A 15,309-nucleotide genomic window follows, 5' to 3' on the forward strand; every position below is an offset into this window, starting at 1 on the left:
GGCTGCCCCATCCCTGGCAGTGCTCAAGGCCAGGTTGGACACAGGGGTTGGAGCAAGCTGCTCCAGTGGAAGGGGTCCCTGCCCGTGGCAGGGGCTGGGACTGGATCAACTTTAAGGCCGCTTCAACCCAAACCAGGCTGGGGTTCTGTGATTATTAGAGGATTTAAAAATGTGCTAAACCCGCTGTCCCACAGCAGACCCTTTCCAAAACGGGGACATAAGCAGAAACAGCAGCTGAACTCGGGGATGGAGAGCTGTGCAGGCCCTTTTGCATACGCCAGCATGTCAAGGGCTTTAATAACCTGCTTGTGGAGCCAAACAAGGCATTGCTAATCTGGAGGTTAAGGCACCCAGAGTCACTTCCTTTGGAACTTTCCTTCTCAGAAGCTTTATAAACTTCTGGAGCCAACTCCTCGGATAAGTCTTGAAGACAGAAATCACTGTGCCAGCAAGGAGGAAGGATTACAGCTAAAAGGGAATTAATACTGAAATGCACATGCTATAAATACAGCCGGATTACATTTAGTGTTATGTAAACCCCCTTTTCCTTACTCTGAGTCTCTTCCTACAGGAAAGGTGACTGTGGGCTCCAGTGGCCGCAGCATGCGGTGGAGCAGGAGTTGGGGCTATTGAGGCATTGTTCTGTGTTTCCCACCTTTGGTCCTGTTTGCAGCTGCCCTTTGCCCATCAGGAAACTCTGCTGCTGTTACCTTTGCTTTTCGTGTGTTTCATGGAGACCCCTTCCTTTGGCACATGTGGGAACAGCAGGGGCCAAGGGCAGGGTGGGCTTGGTTGGGTCTGGGCAGCAGCACCTCCACAGCACCTTGCTGTTGGGAGCTGAAGCTCCTCGGGATCCGAGTGTCCCTGACCCAGGTCCTCCCTGGCTCTCCATGGCCTTTTATCCTCCCTTTCCCTGCTGCTGCCTTTGGACACCAGCCCCGGGCTTGGAGGTTTGGCTGGAAACATTCTCATCCTCATCCCTCTTCTGCTCCTGCACTGGGCTGCTCATGCTCAGGGCTCATCCTCTGTGGGGGCTTCTCAGAACCCGGGGACCATCCCTGGGACCGGTCCCTTGGCACGCTCCTGAGCTCCAATGGCTCCAAGAGCATCTTCCCAGGGGCTCCTTGGTGCTGTGATTTATGGCAACAGGGGTGTGGGCCTCCAGCAGCCTTGTGCTGGGCTCCCGCTGCTGGCCAGGTTCTCCATGTGTTTGAGTTGGAGGTGTCCTGGGCAGGGAGCTTGTTCCTGTCTGGAACTGAATATTCTCAGGCACGTTGCACCCGTTTCCTCATCGCATGGCAGCTCGGATGCGGCACTGGCTGAGGGCTGAGCTGTCAGTTAGGGCTCGCCCTGCCTGCAAAGTGCAAGGAACTTTGTGTGAGGGATAATAAATCCCAGCTCATCCAGTGCCGTGCTGAATGCTGAAAATGAAGCACTTAAACCACAGCAGCGCAGTCAAATTGCTGGTGGAAATCTCTTCATGTTGGCAGTGGAGCCAGTGGGTCTTTGATCTCCCCAGCTCAGATGTTGCTGCTAAAGAGACTTAAGCTTAAACTTCGCTTTCTAAAATAGACTTTTTTGACAGTTTATTTTAAGAAATAATCTCCTCCTAAGCTGGGGAAGCGGGAGGAATGGACAGCCCCATGATGAGATTTCCAAACCGAACAATGCAGGAAGGAGCCGCTTCCAAACGCTGCTGTTTCTTGGGTATGTGCTGTGGCTGCTCTGTGGAACCACGGGGGTGTAACTCGGGCTGGTTGTGCTCAGGCTCACCCTGGGAACTGGCTTTGCTGGTCTGGCACTGGTCATGGAGGTGGCAGGTTTGGCAGCAGTGGTGCTCGGGCCTCTGAGTGCTGTCCTGGGCACAGGGAGGTTCAAAGCCATGGCATGGGTGTGTTTGCTACTGGAAATCCCAGCAGGATCTCCCTGCCATCAGCACAGCGCTGGTTTTCTGTCCCCATGTATAAAGGGATCATAAAACTCCCTGGAAGAGCTCGCTCCTGAGGCCACTGATGAACCCGTCTCCTCCCCGAGCAGAGAGCAGTAAATCTCTCTATTAAGCTGTTGCTAACACATTAATGCTCCTCAGGTACCTCATAAAGATGCTGCGGGGCTGGATGGCTCTGAAGTGGTTCATAGAGGAGCAGTGTGGGCAGTGATGGATGCCTGGAGCCAGCACCGCTCCTGCTTCCCACAGCAGCATCCTCATCCACGGGTTTGTGTCCTCCATGAACGAGAGCCCTGGGGTGCAGGAGGGGAGCCCCCATCCTCTGCCCAGCACCCACTGGTAGAGATGGGCTCGTGAGCAGCTTCACGCCTGTGGGGCTGGGTGGCCGTGGCGCGTCTCTGCCCTGCAGTGCTGAAACCATTCGGGTTTCACTTGTGCTTCGGGCAATGCAGGACCTGGCTGCAGAAACCACCACAGAAAAGCCAGGGCTGCAGCTTTCCTGCCTGTGCCATAGGCAAAGGTAGGGACTGCAAGGAACCAGGACTGCAAGGAACCAGGACTGCAAGGAACCAGGACTGCAAGGAACCAGGACTGCAAGGAACCAGGACTGCAAGGAACCAGGACTGCAAGGAACCAGGACTGCAAGGAACCAGGACTGCAAGGAACCAGGACTGCAAGGAACCAGGACTGCAAGGAACCAGGACTGCAAGGAACCAGGACTGCAAGGAACCAGGACTGCAAGGAACCAGGACTGCAAGGAACCGGGACAGCTCAGTGTGGGCCATCAGGAGTGAGCAGCAGCCTGCGTTACCCCCTGCAGCTCTGCGCTGGCAGCAGCACAGCATCAGCTCGTGACCCCTGGCACTGCCTCCACCGGGAATGCGGCTCCATCGCACAAGTGATGTTAATGCCACCACCCTGTGTGTGCCTGGACACGATGCGGTGCCTTAGCTGCAGCTCCTCAAGAAGTTGAAGACCAGAAAAAAGCCACCTGCAGGTGTTAATGTTGGACAGCGAATAACTTCACATGGTGGGTGCTGGCTTGGCACGTGGCATTCCCTGTGTGCACCGGGGGGGGTGGTGAATGGGGCAGCTGGTGGCAGTCCCTCCATTTGACTGCCGGGCCCTGAAAGGCTGACCTAGAAACTTCCAAATCTTGGGACAGACAGAAGACTTCTTTATAAGAACATACAAAGATCAAACCACGGCATGTTTAAGCTGTTATTATGCAATAGAGAGCTCTTTTAAGTCGTGATTTGTAAAGACAGCTCAGATAATTTCCTGAAAGACATACTCATAATGATTAATTTAGAGTGTGTTTAATTCAAGTTAGAGAGATCAAAGAGAAAGCCTTTCCCCTGTAATGCTGTTTGTGGTTTTACACTTTCACCACGTTCTGTTGGACTCTGGGGGGGATGTGTCTGATCTGTCCTTTGCTGCGATATGTCTGCGTTAGAACTGCACAGAGAAGCAGTATGAAGATCTCTGTGTTCATCTGGGGCACGGGTAGGGAAAGGGGGATGAGCTGGGAACAAACCCCTCAGGCAAGGAGGGCACGATGTGGGCTCTCCTTGTGTGGCTGGGATGGTTCCTGCTTCTGCAGCTTCCTCTGGTGTTCCCATGGCTGTTCCCTGTAACAAACCTTCCCGAGTGTGAAAGCCCGGGGAGCCGGAGCAGGCTGGAGCCCAGTGCTGCAGGCGATGGGCAGCGTGCCTGTGCCTGCACTGCCTGCGGCACGCAGGGCCCCGGCTGCTGCAGCCAGATGTGCCGCCACCATTGGAGCAGGGCACGTGCTGCAGCAGCTGCGCCGGCCCCTGCAGCCCCTCAGGGCTGATGCAGGAGTGTGTCTTTATGCAACTACAAACCCATTTTGTGGTCAGGCGCTTTAACCTCTGCACTGTGTCAAGTGTTCAGGCTCCGAGGCGATCTTTACAAGGGGAAGGAAGCATCACTGTTTGTTACTGCTTCTCTATAATGCAGGAAGATGTCCTCTATTGCACAGAAGAGCTGATCTGGAAGGTTATTTTGTGCCCAACAGGAGAGCAAGTCTGGGGTGCTTGCTCTCCTGCTCACAAGATGCTGCTGCAGTTTCTCTTTCCTTAAGCCCTGTGTTGCTGCTTCAGTCCTCATTGAAAAATGAATGTTATCTAGTGAAAGAATGATAATTTGCTGTAGCTCAGGAAGAGGGACTCGGATTCTGGCAGGTTTCATTGCTCCTTCCCATTCTGTGCCCTTGTACCTGAGCCGGGCAGCGGCTGTTTGACAGGGATGGATGATCCATGCAGATGCTCCATTAGCCTATTAATAAAGCACAATCTAGGCCACCGTTTTCCAAGTTCAGCACCTAAATCTGTATTCAGGCTCATAAATGAGAGGCCTCATTTCCTGAGCAGCGGCGCCGTGCGCCTCCAACGGCTTTGTGCTTTGTGCTTTGTTCCTTGTCCCCGGGCATCTTGTTCCTCTGCAGGGTGGTCTCTGTGGGGCACCATCACCATTCCTGAGCGTGGGGCAGCCTGGACGTGGCTGTAGCCGTCCTACATGGCCACAACGCACCACAGCATCGTGGGGCTGGCGCACCCCTCCACCAGCGGGTCCGTGGCTGCAGGGCTGCAACAAATGCAGCTGAGCAGCATTAAGTGAGGCCAGCGTGCAGGGCAGGCTGCGGCTGGTGCAGCTGGAATGTGAGTTTCAGTATGTGAGTATGGGAATGGGAAAGGTTCATTTTCCCAGCGCTGGGTACATTGGCGCACGACAGGGTGAGGGGTGGGCTTTGCTCTCTGGCCTGGTGAGGAGGAATGGGGGATGCAGGAGAGCGGAGCAGGCAGAGGAGATGCCCAGCACCTGGGCTCGGTGCTGCGGGGCGATGTCCCCGGTGTGTGGCAGCACTTGCTGCCTGCAGCGAGCTCTCTTTGTTCATGGTCTCAGCATCTCCCCAGACCGGGGTGGGTCTGGCAGGACGCTGCCTGCACAGCTCCAGCCCATCTCCCAGCCGCGCTGCGCTGCCTCGGGACAAGCTCTCATGGCACCGCTCCCAGCCCAGTGCTGCTGCTTCACCCCCCTGTGCCCAGCACGGCTGCCTCGTGTCCCCGCTTCCACAACCAGGAGAGCTGCTTAAAACCTGGTAATAAATCCGGGTGAGTTGAGCTGAGCCAGGCAGGGGCTCACTGCGGTGCCCAGCCCGTGGCCATCCCCAGCCACAGGCTCTGCCAGCAGGCGTTTGGCTGCTCGGCTGCATTTCAACAGCAGGTCCAAAAGCCCACTAATGGTCTGTCTGGGCTGAGCCAGACAAGGTGAGCAGTGAGCCTTTCACTGCCGGGCTGCCAGGTCATACAATCACAGGATGGTTTGCACTGAAGGAACCTTAAAGCTCCTCCAGCTCCAACCCCTGCCAGGGGCAGGGACCCCTTCCACTGGAGCAGCTTGCTCCAAGCCCCTGTGTCCAACCTGGCCTTGAGCACTGCCAGGGATGGGGCAGCCACAGCTTCTCTGGGCACCCTGTGCCAGCGCCTCAGCACCCTCACAGGGAAGAGCTTCTGCCTAAGAGCTCATCTCATCTCCCCTCTGCAGGTTAAAGCCATTCCCCTTGGCCTGTCCCTACCTGCTCTTATTGCTGAGAAGCTTAAACCAGGTGAGGTACCCCCGGGGCAGCCCCCTCGCCCAGGCCAGGCAGGGAGAAGCGGTAGAACTGCCTGGTAGAGACCGGAGCCCTTCTCTACCCTCCCCTCGATGGGGGAGCTGCTTTACAGTGCTGCATCTCCCCGGATCAAAGGCTGCTCCTGACAGGCGACGGTGCCTCCCTCAGATAACGCAGGCTCCTGTTTCCTGACAAACACATTTAACGTGCATTATCTGATCAAGCAGGCACCAGCCGTGCGTGCGGAGGGAACCCCCGGGCCGGCATTAACCCTTTCCCGTTGCTCGGTGCGGTGTGTCAAGCATCCCTGCGTGTTCAACAGCCAGGGCTTCACTGGGTCACAAAGCTCAGGCTGCGGTTACGGAGCTGCTGGAACCGGGCTTCACCCACCGGCTCCTCTGTAAATGGGTTTCTGTCTTGCAGAGAGATGCCAAGGGTCAGTACCTGTTCGACCTCCTCTGCCACCACCTGAACCTGCTGGAGAAGGACTACTTTGGCATCCGGTTTGTGGACCCCGACAAGCAGAGGGTGAGAGCTCAGGCGGGGCCGTGGGGGTTCCTGCAGCTCACTGGTGTCAGGCTCCTCCTTGTGCTGGGGAGGGAAACCGGGGCGGGAGGCAAATGGCTGCAATAAAACTGAATTTAGGCTCCACTGATGCTTCCTCGCTGTTGGGATGTGTGAGCCAGGAGAGCTCACAGGGCTCTTGGGTCCCCGTGCGAGGCGTGGAAGCAACTTGTGTTTACAAAGTGAGAGGATCTGCTGCTACTGCAGAGGCGAAAGGGGAGATCTCCTGCCACTGGCTTTGCAGGACTATTTCTAGCCCAGAGTCACGCTTTAACACCCGGGTTAGGCCAGCAACGGCTTTGTGCCGAGCAGCAAAACACTTGTGCCTGTTGCCTTGGGTAATGGAGAGGGAAACAAGACATGGGACTGCTCAGAGCCGAGAGCCCCTGGCAGAACCCTGCGGGATGCTCACACAGGTCTCAGTGCTGTCCCCTCAAAGGTCAGTATCATTAACTGAGAGTCTTTACAGCTGAACCTCTGTAATTACCTTCCTTTGCCTTTCAGCACTGGCTGGAATTTACCAAGTCGGTTGTGAAGCAGATGCGGGGTGAGTATTGCTGTGCACAGACACCCCGGGCACACAGGGATCACTACAGCCAGGAATGGCCCCATGCCCATCCATCCCTCCTCACCAGGGCAGCTGGGTGCGTTTGGGGGGAGTGGGGAGGGCAGGGGAGACCCCAGCAGTATCCGAGCATCCCCTGGAGTGCAGTTACTGGGGAGGAGGGAGAGGATGAGCCCTGCCTCTGGTGACCACGGTGCCGCTGTTCTCCCTGCAGCCCAGCCTCCCTTCACCATGTGCTTCCGTGTCAAGTTCTACCCCACGGATCCTGCGGCTCTGAAGGAGGAGATCACCAGGTAAGGATGGATGTAGGATGGGGGCCCTGGGGGTCCTGCTGTGGTGGGACCAGGAGCCCCGCACTGGCCAGCGCCGGGGCAGCAGAGGCTTGGCCAAGGCAGGACCATGCTCTCAAGCTTCATTTCGTAGTTCAGGGAAAGCAGCAGCCGTTTCAATTTCCAAACCAACCTGAGGTTCCCTGGGCTGTCCCAGCTGTGGTGGGAGCGTGGCATTCCCCACGTGTGCTCCGTTCAGGGGAGGTGGGTTCAAGCAGGAGCAGCAGTTCTGTGATAGTCCGCTTTCTGCTTCTGCTGACGCTCTTGCCACTTGGGAATCACAAGGGAAAGACAAGGTGATGGGCACAAGTTATTCCTGGAGAGATTCTGACTGGGCACAAGAGGAAAACTTTCCCAGTGAGGACAACCAGCCCCTGGAATAATCCCCCCAGGGAAGAGGTGACTCCCCCCCACTGGACACTGTTAAGGCTCAGCTGCACAGGGTACAGCTGGGACACCCAGTGCGGGTCATGCTGTGCCTGGAAAGGTTGGACCAGGTGGTCCTTGAGGCCCCTTCAACCTGGGATTCTGTGGGTCAGCTGTTAGTGCCACTGCGGAGCACATCAGGTGTCCCTGTGTGTGTGTGGTCTGCCGGGGGGGTTCGAGTGTCTCCAGTTCCCTTGACACCCCCTGGACGTAGTTACCCCCATCCCTTTCCATGAGGGGCATGGATGCTCTGGGAGGAGCGGGTGGCAAACTGCGATGCAGAAACTTGGCAGCACTTGTCTCAAGTTTCTCTCTTTAGGGGCTCTTCATGCTGCCCTTCCTGCCAGAAGGAAGGACGTGAGCACACTCGTGGAGGAGTCACAGCAGCGCCTGTGTTTCACACAGGGCCCCAAACCCCAAAGAGCCCCTTAAGATGATATTTGGAAGCCTGAGAAAGCTTCAGTTTGGGTCTGACCTCAGAGGGGAGCAGAGCAGGAGGAAAGCATTTGTAAGGAGCCCTGTGCCCGCTTGCCGGCCTCTTTGAAAGCTCCTCACGTCCCCAGAGCCAGGCTGTGCTGCTGCCAGCACTGGAGCTGCAGCCAGCTTTCCTGGGCAGGATGGATCCCTTTGCTCGCCCAGGCGCGCTCAGGGGACCCGCGAGGAGCCAGCGATGCTTTCACGCGGAGCCATCTCCTGGGGCCGCTCTAGAGGCACCTCCTCACTTCGCCGGTTTTACATTTGCTCCCAGCAAACGCAGCCCTGAGCAGCCTTCATTTAAATGTGGAATGGCCAAAGCCGTGCCTGCGGGTAACGCGGCTGCTGCGCGGGCGTTGAGCCCCGCGCACGGTGCCTTAATTGAGTTTCTTTAATCGGAGCTTAGCAAACATCTGCGCTTGTCCTGCACGCCCGGAGAATTGAAATGCAGGTCAGGGCTTTGCGTGGTTGCAGGGTGGGAGCTGGAGCTGGACCCCAAGAGCATTGAGGTGGTGCTGGGGGCTGCTCAGCCCCTGGTTGGCTGGTGAAGGCTTCACGGTGAGTCCTCCCCTCCCGCGTGCCTGGAAATCCTTCATCCTTCCCCCTGGGGATGGAGCCAGCCGAGGAGCTCAGACATCAGAGTCATGGAAGGGTTTGGGTTGGAAAGGACCTGAAAGCTCATCCAGTTCCAGCCCCGCCTTCCTGACAGGGAAGAAATAACTCCCATCTTTAACGTCCTCACCCAGGGCAGCCTCATCCCACAGCCCAGCGCTGCCCTGGGAAACTCCCTTTTCCAGGGAGTATTTCCAAGGCATAGGCAAGGCTTTGGGAAACTGTTTGGCACCTGTGGAATTGCTTTCTTTGTAAAACCAGCTCAGACGGCCACCCCTTCCCCGTCTGAGGGAACAGGAGGCATCAATGGCACCATTAAACCCCTTTGGTTTGTGTGGTTTCCGTGAGGGCTGTGCCGCGGTCCAGGTCTGACAGCGGCCCCAGGGTGAGCGCCAACGGGGGTGGGCTGCCCCTGCTTGCTGTAGGTTGAGATGTGCCTGGCTTAAACCTGGGCTTAAAATTTACTTCCCCTGCACCAAATCCGCTTTAATATCTGGATTTCTCTTTAATGAGAGTGAAAATGAGGGGTTTATCTCATCCTAAATAGGGCTTTGGGAAATGAAGCATGACTGAGGCCCTGCGGAGTGCTGGTTATCTGAACACGGTTCTGAGCTCCTTCACTCTCTGACTTAGGTTTTGCCATCAAAAGGTTCTTCCCAGCTGCCCCATGACTCAGCCCAGCCTGCTGCCGAGGTTTGAACTTATTCAAATGTAATTTTTCAGCTGGGTTTATCTTTCCCTGGGCTTTGGTGCACGGAGATAAGGGGCACCTTGCTGGAGGTGATGGAGTGTCGATCATCGGCGAGCACGGAGAGGGAAAAGGGTGCGTGCGCACAGGCCTGGAAGGACACGAAGTTTGGGAAGGAGAAAATCACCTTATGGGGAGCTGAGCAGCAGCAAGGGCAAGGACTGGGAAGTGCCGCAGTGGTGAGTGGGCTCAGGACCACCAGGCCCCTCCAGAGCATCATCCCCAGGCACCCCAGTCCCTGGTGGCAGCTCTTTGTGCCAGCAGCTCTGCCATGGCTGTGCCGGTGCAGATCTCCATCAACCCCTGGGTCGGGTGCCAGCCCTGGAGCAGGCACTGCGTCCCTACAGGCAGGAGCAGGGTTGGGATGTGAAGACTGAGCCCCAGCACCAGCCCTGAGCCAGGAACTGCCTGGTAATGGGCACTTGCTCATCCCCAGCAAGTGTAATGTCTCAGAAATGGGCTGCTCGCAGTGGCAGCTATTCCACTGTTAGCGTCTTGCGGCAGATATTCCACATTAAACTGCCTGCTTGGGTATTTTAAACTTTGCTTAATAAATGGACTATCTCTTCTGTCCTCAGGTACTTAGTCTTCCTGCAGATCAAAAGGGATCTCTACCACGGCCGTCTCCTCTGCAAGACCTCGGATGCTGCTTTGTTGGCCGCCTATATCCTTCAAGGTAATGCTTTATGACAAGACAAATTTGCTTTTCATGCTGAGCACTGATTACATTATTTCACTTACAACAGATCCCTGCACCTAGAATACAAATGTCATCCCGCCAGAGCAGGGCTCATGCTTCAAGGCCGTGCTTGTGCTGCGCGGGGCTGAGGTTGGTGCCGGGGTCTCGCTGCAGGCGGTGCTGCTGGATGGATGCTCCCAGAGCGGTTCTGGCAGCGCAGAGGTGGCTGGTGCAGCACCCAGTGCACAGCAGGGGGCTCTCAGGCTGTTTGGGAGCGCTGGGAGCTGCTGGTGTGGTACAGAAGCACCTCAATGTGCCATTAGCACCATGATGGTCTTCCCCACCCAAGGGTGCTTGGTTGATGCTGGTGCCCCTCGCTGGGCAGTCCCCTGGTACCGGCAGTCATGTCCCCAGGGTGAGCTGGGGAGATGCACCCTGGCAATCAAGCCCCATAGATCTCAGCTCCAGAGTGTTTGGAGGTATCCCACAGCGCTGGTGTTCTTACCCCCTTTAGGGCTTTAAGGCGGAGACATTAAAGTTAATGTAATGCCTCCACTTCACTTAGGACCTGAGATGGGGGGGGAATTAAATGAGAGCAAGGTCCTTTCATCCCCAGGGCAGCTGGCTGCTGGATTGCTGCAAGTCCCGGCAGGAGACACCAGCTCCACAGGGAAACACCAGCAGTGACTGCTGCCAGCCCCTGCAGGGTGCTGGGACAGGGAGCGGGGCTGGGACAGACCCTGCTCAGGAGGGAGTGGGGCTGAGCTGTCTGTCCCAGGCATTTCATAGCCTCAGGGGGTGGTTTTTGTTCACTCACAGGGAAGAGCTTCTGCCTAAGAGCTCATCTCCGTCTCCCCTCGGGCAGGTTCAAGCCATTCCCCTTGGCCTGTCCCTACAGGCCCTTGTCCCAAGCCCCTCTCCAGGTTTCCTGCAGCCCCTTCAGGCACTGGAGCTGCTCTCAGGTCTCCCCTTCAGGAGCCTTCTCCTCTCCAGGCTGCCCCAGCCCAGCTCTCTCAGCCTGGCTCCAGAGCAGAGCTGCTCCAGCCCTCGCAGCATCTCCATGGCCTCCTCTGGCCTCGCTCCAACAGCTCCACGTCCCTCTGGTGCTGCTGCCCCAGAGCTGGATCAGGGCTGCAGGGGGGGTCTCCCCAGAGCGCAGCAGAGGGGGGGCAATCAAACGACCCCTGCTGATGGGGAGCGTGGCCAGGCCGGGTGGGGATGCTCGCTGTGGTCTGGGCTGCGCTGCTGTTCCTGACCAGTTCTGTCTCCTACCAGCCGAGATCGGGGACTATGACCCGGGGAAGCACCCAGAAGGCTACAGCTCCAAGTTCCAGTTCTTCCCCAAACACTCGGAGAAGCTGGAGAGGAAAATTGCAGAGATCCACAAGTCGGAGCTGAGGTACGGCCGGGGGCTGCTGCAGGGATCCCTGGTGCTGGCTGTGCTGTATCCCAGTGGTGCCACGGTGCTGGGAGCCTGCAGCGTGCAGAGAGCAGAGCGGCTCTGGGCCGGCAGGTCGAGGAGGGATGAACCCGGCAATCCATGCCCTCGCTGCTGCTGCTGCTGCCCAGCAAGCTCCCCTTTCCTCCCCCGGAGGAACGCCTGTGCAGGACATCCAGTCCTCCCTTTGCAGGTGCTCTGAGTCTGGGTCCGTCCCGGTGCGTGCCCTGCAGGATGGGGCCGCAGGGGGCTGGGCTCCTGCTGCTGGTCGTGCTGAGGAATGTCGGGGGAACACGCCGTGGTTGATGCCTCGTCATTAAGAGCAAGCCTGCAGCCGGGGGCTCACTGTCCCCTTCACGTCTCCATGCAATGTTCTCTTTTCCCTGTTTTCCCCCTGCAGTGGGCAGACACCAGCTACTTCAGAGCTGAATTTCCTCAGGAAAGCCCAGACTCTGGAGACCTATGGGGTGGACCCCCACCCTTGCAAGGTAAAACCCTTTCCCTAACGCCGTTGCTGGGGCCGGATTTCTCGCTCTGGTAACAATCTGCTCCCAGTGCAGCAAAACCCAGTGGGCTTGGGCCTGTTTTAAACCCTCTCCAGCCTTAAAACCCAGCCCTAATCAGATGTCTGTGCACAAGGAGGTGCAGGGACACGAGTGCTCCAGAGGGTATTTAGGGAAGCTGTAAGGAAGCGTTTTCAATGCAGGCAGCTATGAAAGACAGCGGCTGATCATCTTCTGCTAAAGCGTGTCATTTGGAGGCAGCAGCGAGGTCAGGGATGTGTCTGGGAAACCAGCAAGCGTTAATCTGCCACAGACAGTGTATCACCCTGCTCCTCCCCGGCCAGTAATCCAGTTTGCTGTCTGAAATGCTTTTTATTGACTGCAGATGTCACTGCATGTGGCTCTCTCTGGTCCCTCATAATCCGATCGCATGCAGATGGATGCAGGATGCAAAGCAGGCAGAGAATGTTACTCTGTGGGCTCTGCTCTCGGTCTCCTGGGGCTTTGAACTGAATTAGACCTCATAAATGCACAGCTGTGGTAAATGTACCTGGCCTGGGGGGGGCATGTCCCGTTTACCGGCAGCCTGCGGTTGCCAGAGGGGATTTTCCAGGCTGGAGGAGCTGGATCACGCCGCTGGGGCAGCTCTCCTGCCATACCGGCTGCATTGGGCCGTGCTGCCTCAGCAGCGATGCTCAGCACCGCTGAGGGCTTTGCTCCTGTTTCCCTGTGCCCCATTCAACACCTCAGCCCTTACCAAGCCTCTGCGCCCCCGCATTGTCCCCCAGCAAAGGTGGGTTCTGCACAGATGCAGGCAGGGCTGCTGCATCTCGGACACGATGGGTTTGGGGGTTCCCATCTTGCCATGTGCGGGGTGCTGGGTGCCGGTTCCGGGTGCTCTGCTTTTGGCCGTTCACCCTTGACAGATTAAGGTGGATTTTTGATGGAATCTATATTTAAACCCAGTTTGCTCTCTGCTCAGGTCCGTGGGATCTTGGGACAGCTCTGTCTCCTTGCCCTGCGCCGGCAGAGGAACTGAGACCCAGAGCCCTGGGCTGGGGGGGGAGCGCAGAGGTGTCTCAGCTCGTGATTAAGCCAGGAAAAGGCAGAACTGGGAGCGGGGGGGAGCCTTGTGCCCCCAGGCTGGGGAGATGCTGCCATGCTTTCCCCTGGGAAACATCGCAGGCACAAACAGGCACCGCTCCTCTGCAGCAGCCCCTGTAAAACTCCTTTACCCGCTTGTCCTGCCCAATGCACTGGAACCCCTGAGCCTGGTGTGCACCTTCCCCTCGCCTCAGCATCCTCCGCAACCCGGCTGGGTGCCTGCTGCCAAAGGACAGCCAGGGTGGATCCCACCAGCGCTGGTCACCCACAGCGGGTTCAGGACGCTGTTAGAACCCCAAGGCTCTGTGTGCCCTGCTCAGGGCAGTCAGTGAGCACCTCCCTGCAGGCTGGGCACTGGGATTAACTCCGACTGCTGCCAGCTCCGTACAGGACACTCACTGCTGGGTTACAGCAGTGCCGGTGCTGCCCTGGCTCTGCAGGGCTCGGGGGCAGTCAGAGCTAACGGGGTTTGACTGTTTCCTGCTGTAATGACTGGGGAGGAGGCTGCTGGGGCAACCGAGCCCCGTCCAGCCCTGCCTGGAAGCATCCTGATGAGAAATTGCTGTTGTCTTAAAGGATGTGTCCGGGAACGCAGCGTTTCTGGCCTTCACCCCCTTCGGGTTCGTTGTTCTGCAGGGAAACAAGAGAGTTCACTTCATCAAATGGTGAGTTCCCAGCCGGCATCGCCCACGGTGCTCGGTTCTCTTTGCTCAGCCATGAGATGCCTGTGGTGCTGCAGGGCCGGGCCATGAGAGCCCCTCAGCTCCCTGGGGCATTGAAGGGATGCTCAGGTGAGCTCCTATGGATGGGGCACATAGATGATCCCAGCACCGGCTGCCTCCCCCAGTCACAGAGCAATGTTCCCATGTGGGCCAGTGGTGAAGCGACGAGTGTACCCAGTGCCCACATCAGAGCTGGGATGGGTCTGAGACATGGACGGGAGCGATGCTGCGGCAGCCGGAAACCCCGTCCCATGCCCTGCACACGCTTGCAGCAGCACGCACAGAGCTTGCACACCCAGCACCCACGAGCAGGGGAGAAAACAGGCGGCCCCCAGCCCGGTCCCAGTCAGGGTGCAGCGGGGCTCTCCCTTTTGAGCTGTGTGCTCTCTCCATTTGCTTTGTTGCCCCAGACGTACCATTTCCTACATCTGTCTGCGTTAAACTGCCCCGAGTCCTGCAGAGCTCCCCTCGGAGCCAGGTTCTGTTGTTCCTCGGTCTTTGCCGCACCCCAGATGTTGACTGGTGTGTCCCTCGCAGTTGGGGTTGCCACCCAGGCACTCCCTGGTGACCCCCATTGATGGGTGTCCCCCTTTCCAGCAGCTGCTGGTCTCTGATCCAGCGCTCCTCTCGGGGATGGGCAGCGGGGTCCTGAGGCTGCCCCACTTCCAAACCCGCAGCCCCCGTGCCGTGGCCGTGCCGCAGGTGGCCTGTGGTGGGCCCCACACAGCCCTCAGCCGCCTGTCCTTGTGCTTTCAGGAACGAGGTGACCAAGATGAAGTTCGAAGGGAAGACTTTCTATCTGTACGTAAGTCAGAAAGAGGTGAGTGCTTCCCCTTCCATGGGAACGCCGGGGGCTGCCCCAGCAGGCTCTCCATGGAGCGGGCAGGCTGCAGCCCTCTGCCTGGTGGTGTGGGGACAGGGCTATGGGACAGGGGCTCTGGCAGCACTGGGGTCACCTCTGCTTTGGGTGCCTTGCTGTGGGTGTCAGAGCCTGCAGAGCCCGGGCTCCGGGCCAGCCCAGGGGCTGTATCCAGGGTTGCTGTGGTTGGTTGTTATCACCATTCCCGGTTAATGGAATCGGCCTGGGGACCTCAGGCTGCCATCAGCTCCCCACGAGCCATCAGCGTGGGGCTTGTCAAACTGTCTCTAGGTGTCCAGAAGGGAGGTGACTCAGAGGAGGGCACTGGGAGGTGACCCAGAGGAGGGCACTGTGGCATACATCTGCCTGCCCCTCAGGAAGTGTCGGGTGATGCTCCAGCATCTCCCTGTGTCCTGAGTGGCTCTGGAGGAGGACCTGCCCGTGTCCATGCTGCTCTCCAGCTCCGCTGCTCCGGCTCCATCCGCACTGCAGCCTCCTGCCCCATGGGCACCGCTCACTTGTTCTCACACCGACTCCCTCCCCATCTTTCTCCTTTAGGAAAAGAAAATCGTTCTCACGTATTTTGCCCCGACACCGGAAGCCTGCAAACACCTCTGGAAGTGTGGGATAGAAAACCAGGCTTTCTACAAGTGAGTGCCCGCGGGGGTGTGCGATGGGTGCTGTGTGCTGCCCCGCACAGCGCC

General features: G+C 57.9%; 1 protein-coding gene across 3 annotated transcripts in view; it reads left to right on the top strand.

The window, feature by feature from the left end:
- Positions 1-15,309, top strand: part of FRMD5 (FERM domain containing 5) — a 66,146-nt gene that overhangs the window by 43,402 nt on the left and 7,435 nt on the right. For all 3 annotated transcript variants that reach the window (XM_062642705.1, XM_062642703.1, XM_062642704.1), the window contains exons 2-10: positions 6,006-6,110; positions 6,651-6,693; positions 6,926-7,004; positions 9,879-9,976; positions 11,255-11,378; positions 11,818-11,905; positions 13,601-13,689; positions 14,503-14,566; positions 15,164-15,255. In XM_062642705.1, coding sequence (XP_062498689.1) covers positions 6,006-6,110; positions 6,651-6,693; positions 6,926-7,004; positions 9,879-9,976; positions 11,255-11,378; positions 11,818-11,905; positions 13,601-13,689; positions 14,503-14,566; positions 15,164-15,255 — 782 coding nt within the window. The remainder of the gene's footprint in view (positions 1-6,005; positions 6,111-6,650; positions 6,694-6,925; positions 7,005-9,878; positions 9,977-11,254; positions 11,379-11,817; positions 11,906-13,600; positions 13,690-14,502; positions 14,567-15,163; positions 15,256-15,309) is intronic.

Source organism: Pezoporus occidentalis, unplaced genomic scaffold (genome assembly GCF_034315485.1).
Source record: "Pezoporus occidentalis ecotype Australia unplaced genomic scaffold, CSIRO_AGI_Poc_V1 ctg72, whole genome shotgun sequence".
Classification (NCBI taxonomy): domain Eukaryota; kingdom Metazoa; phylum Chordata; class Aves; order Psittaciformes; family Psittacidae; genus Pezoporus; species Pezoporus occidentalis.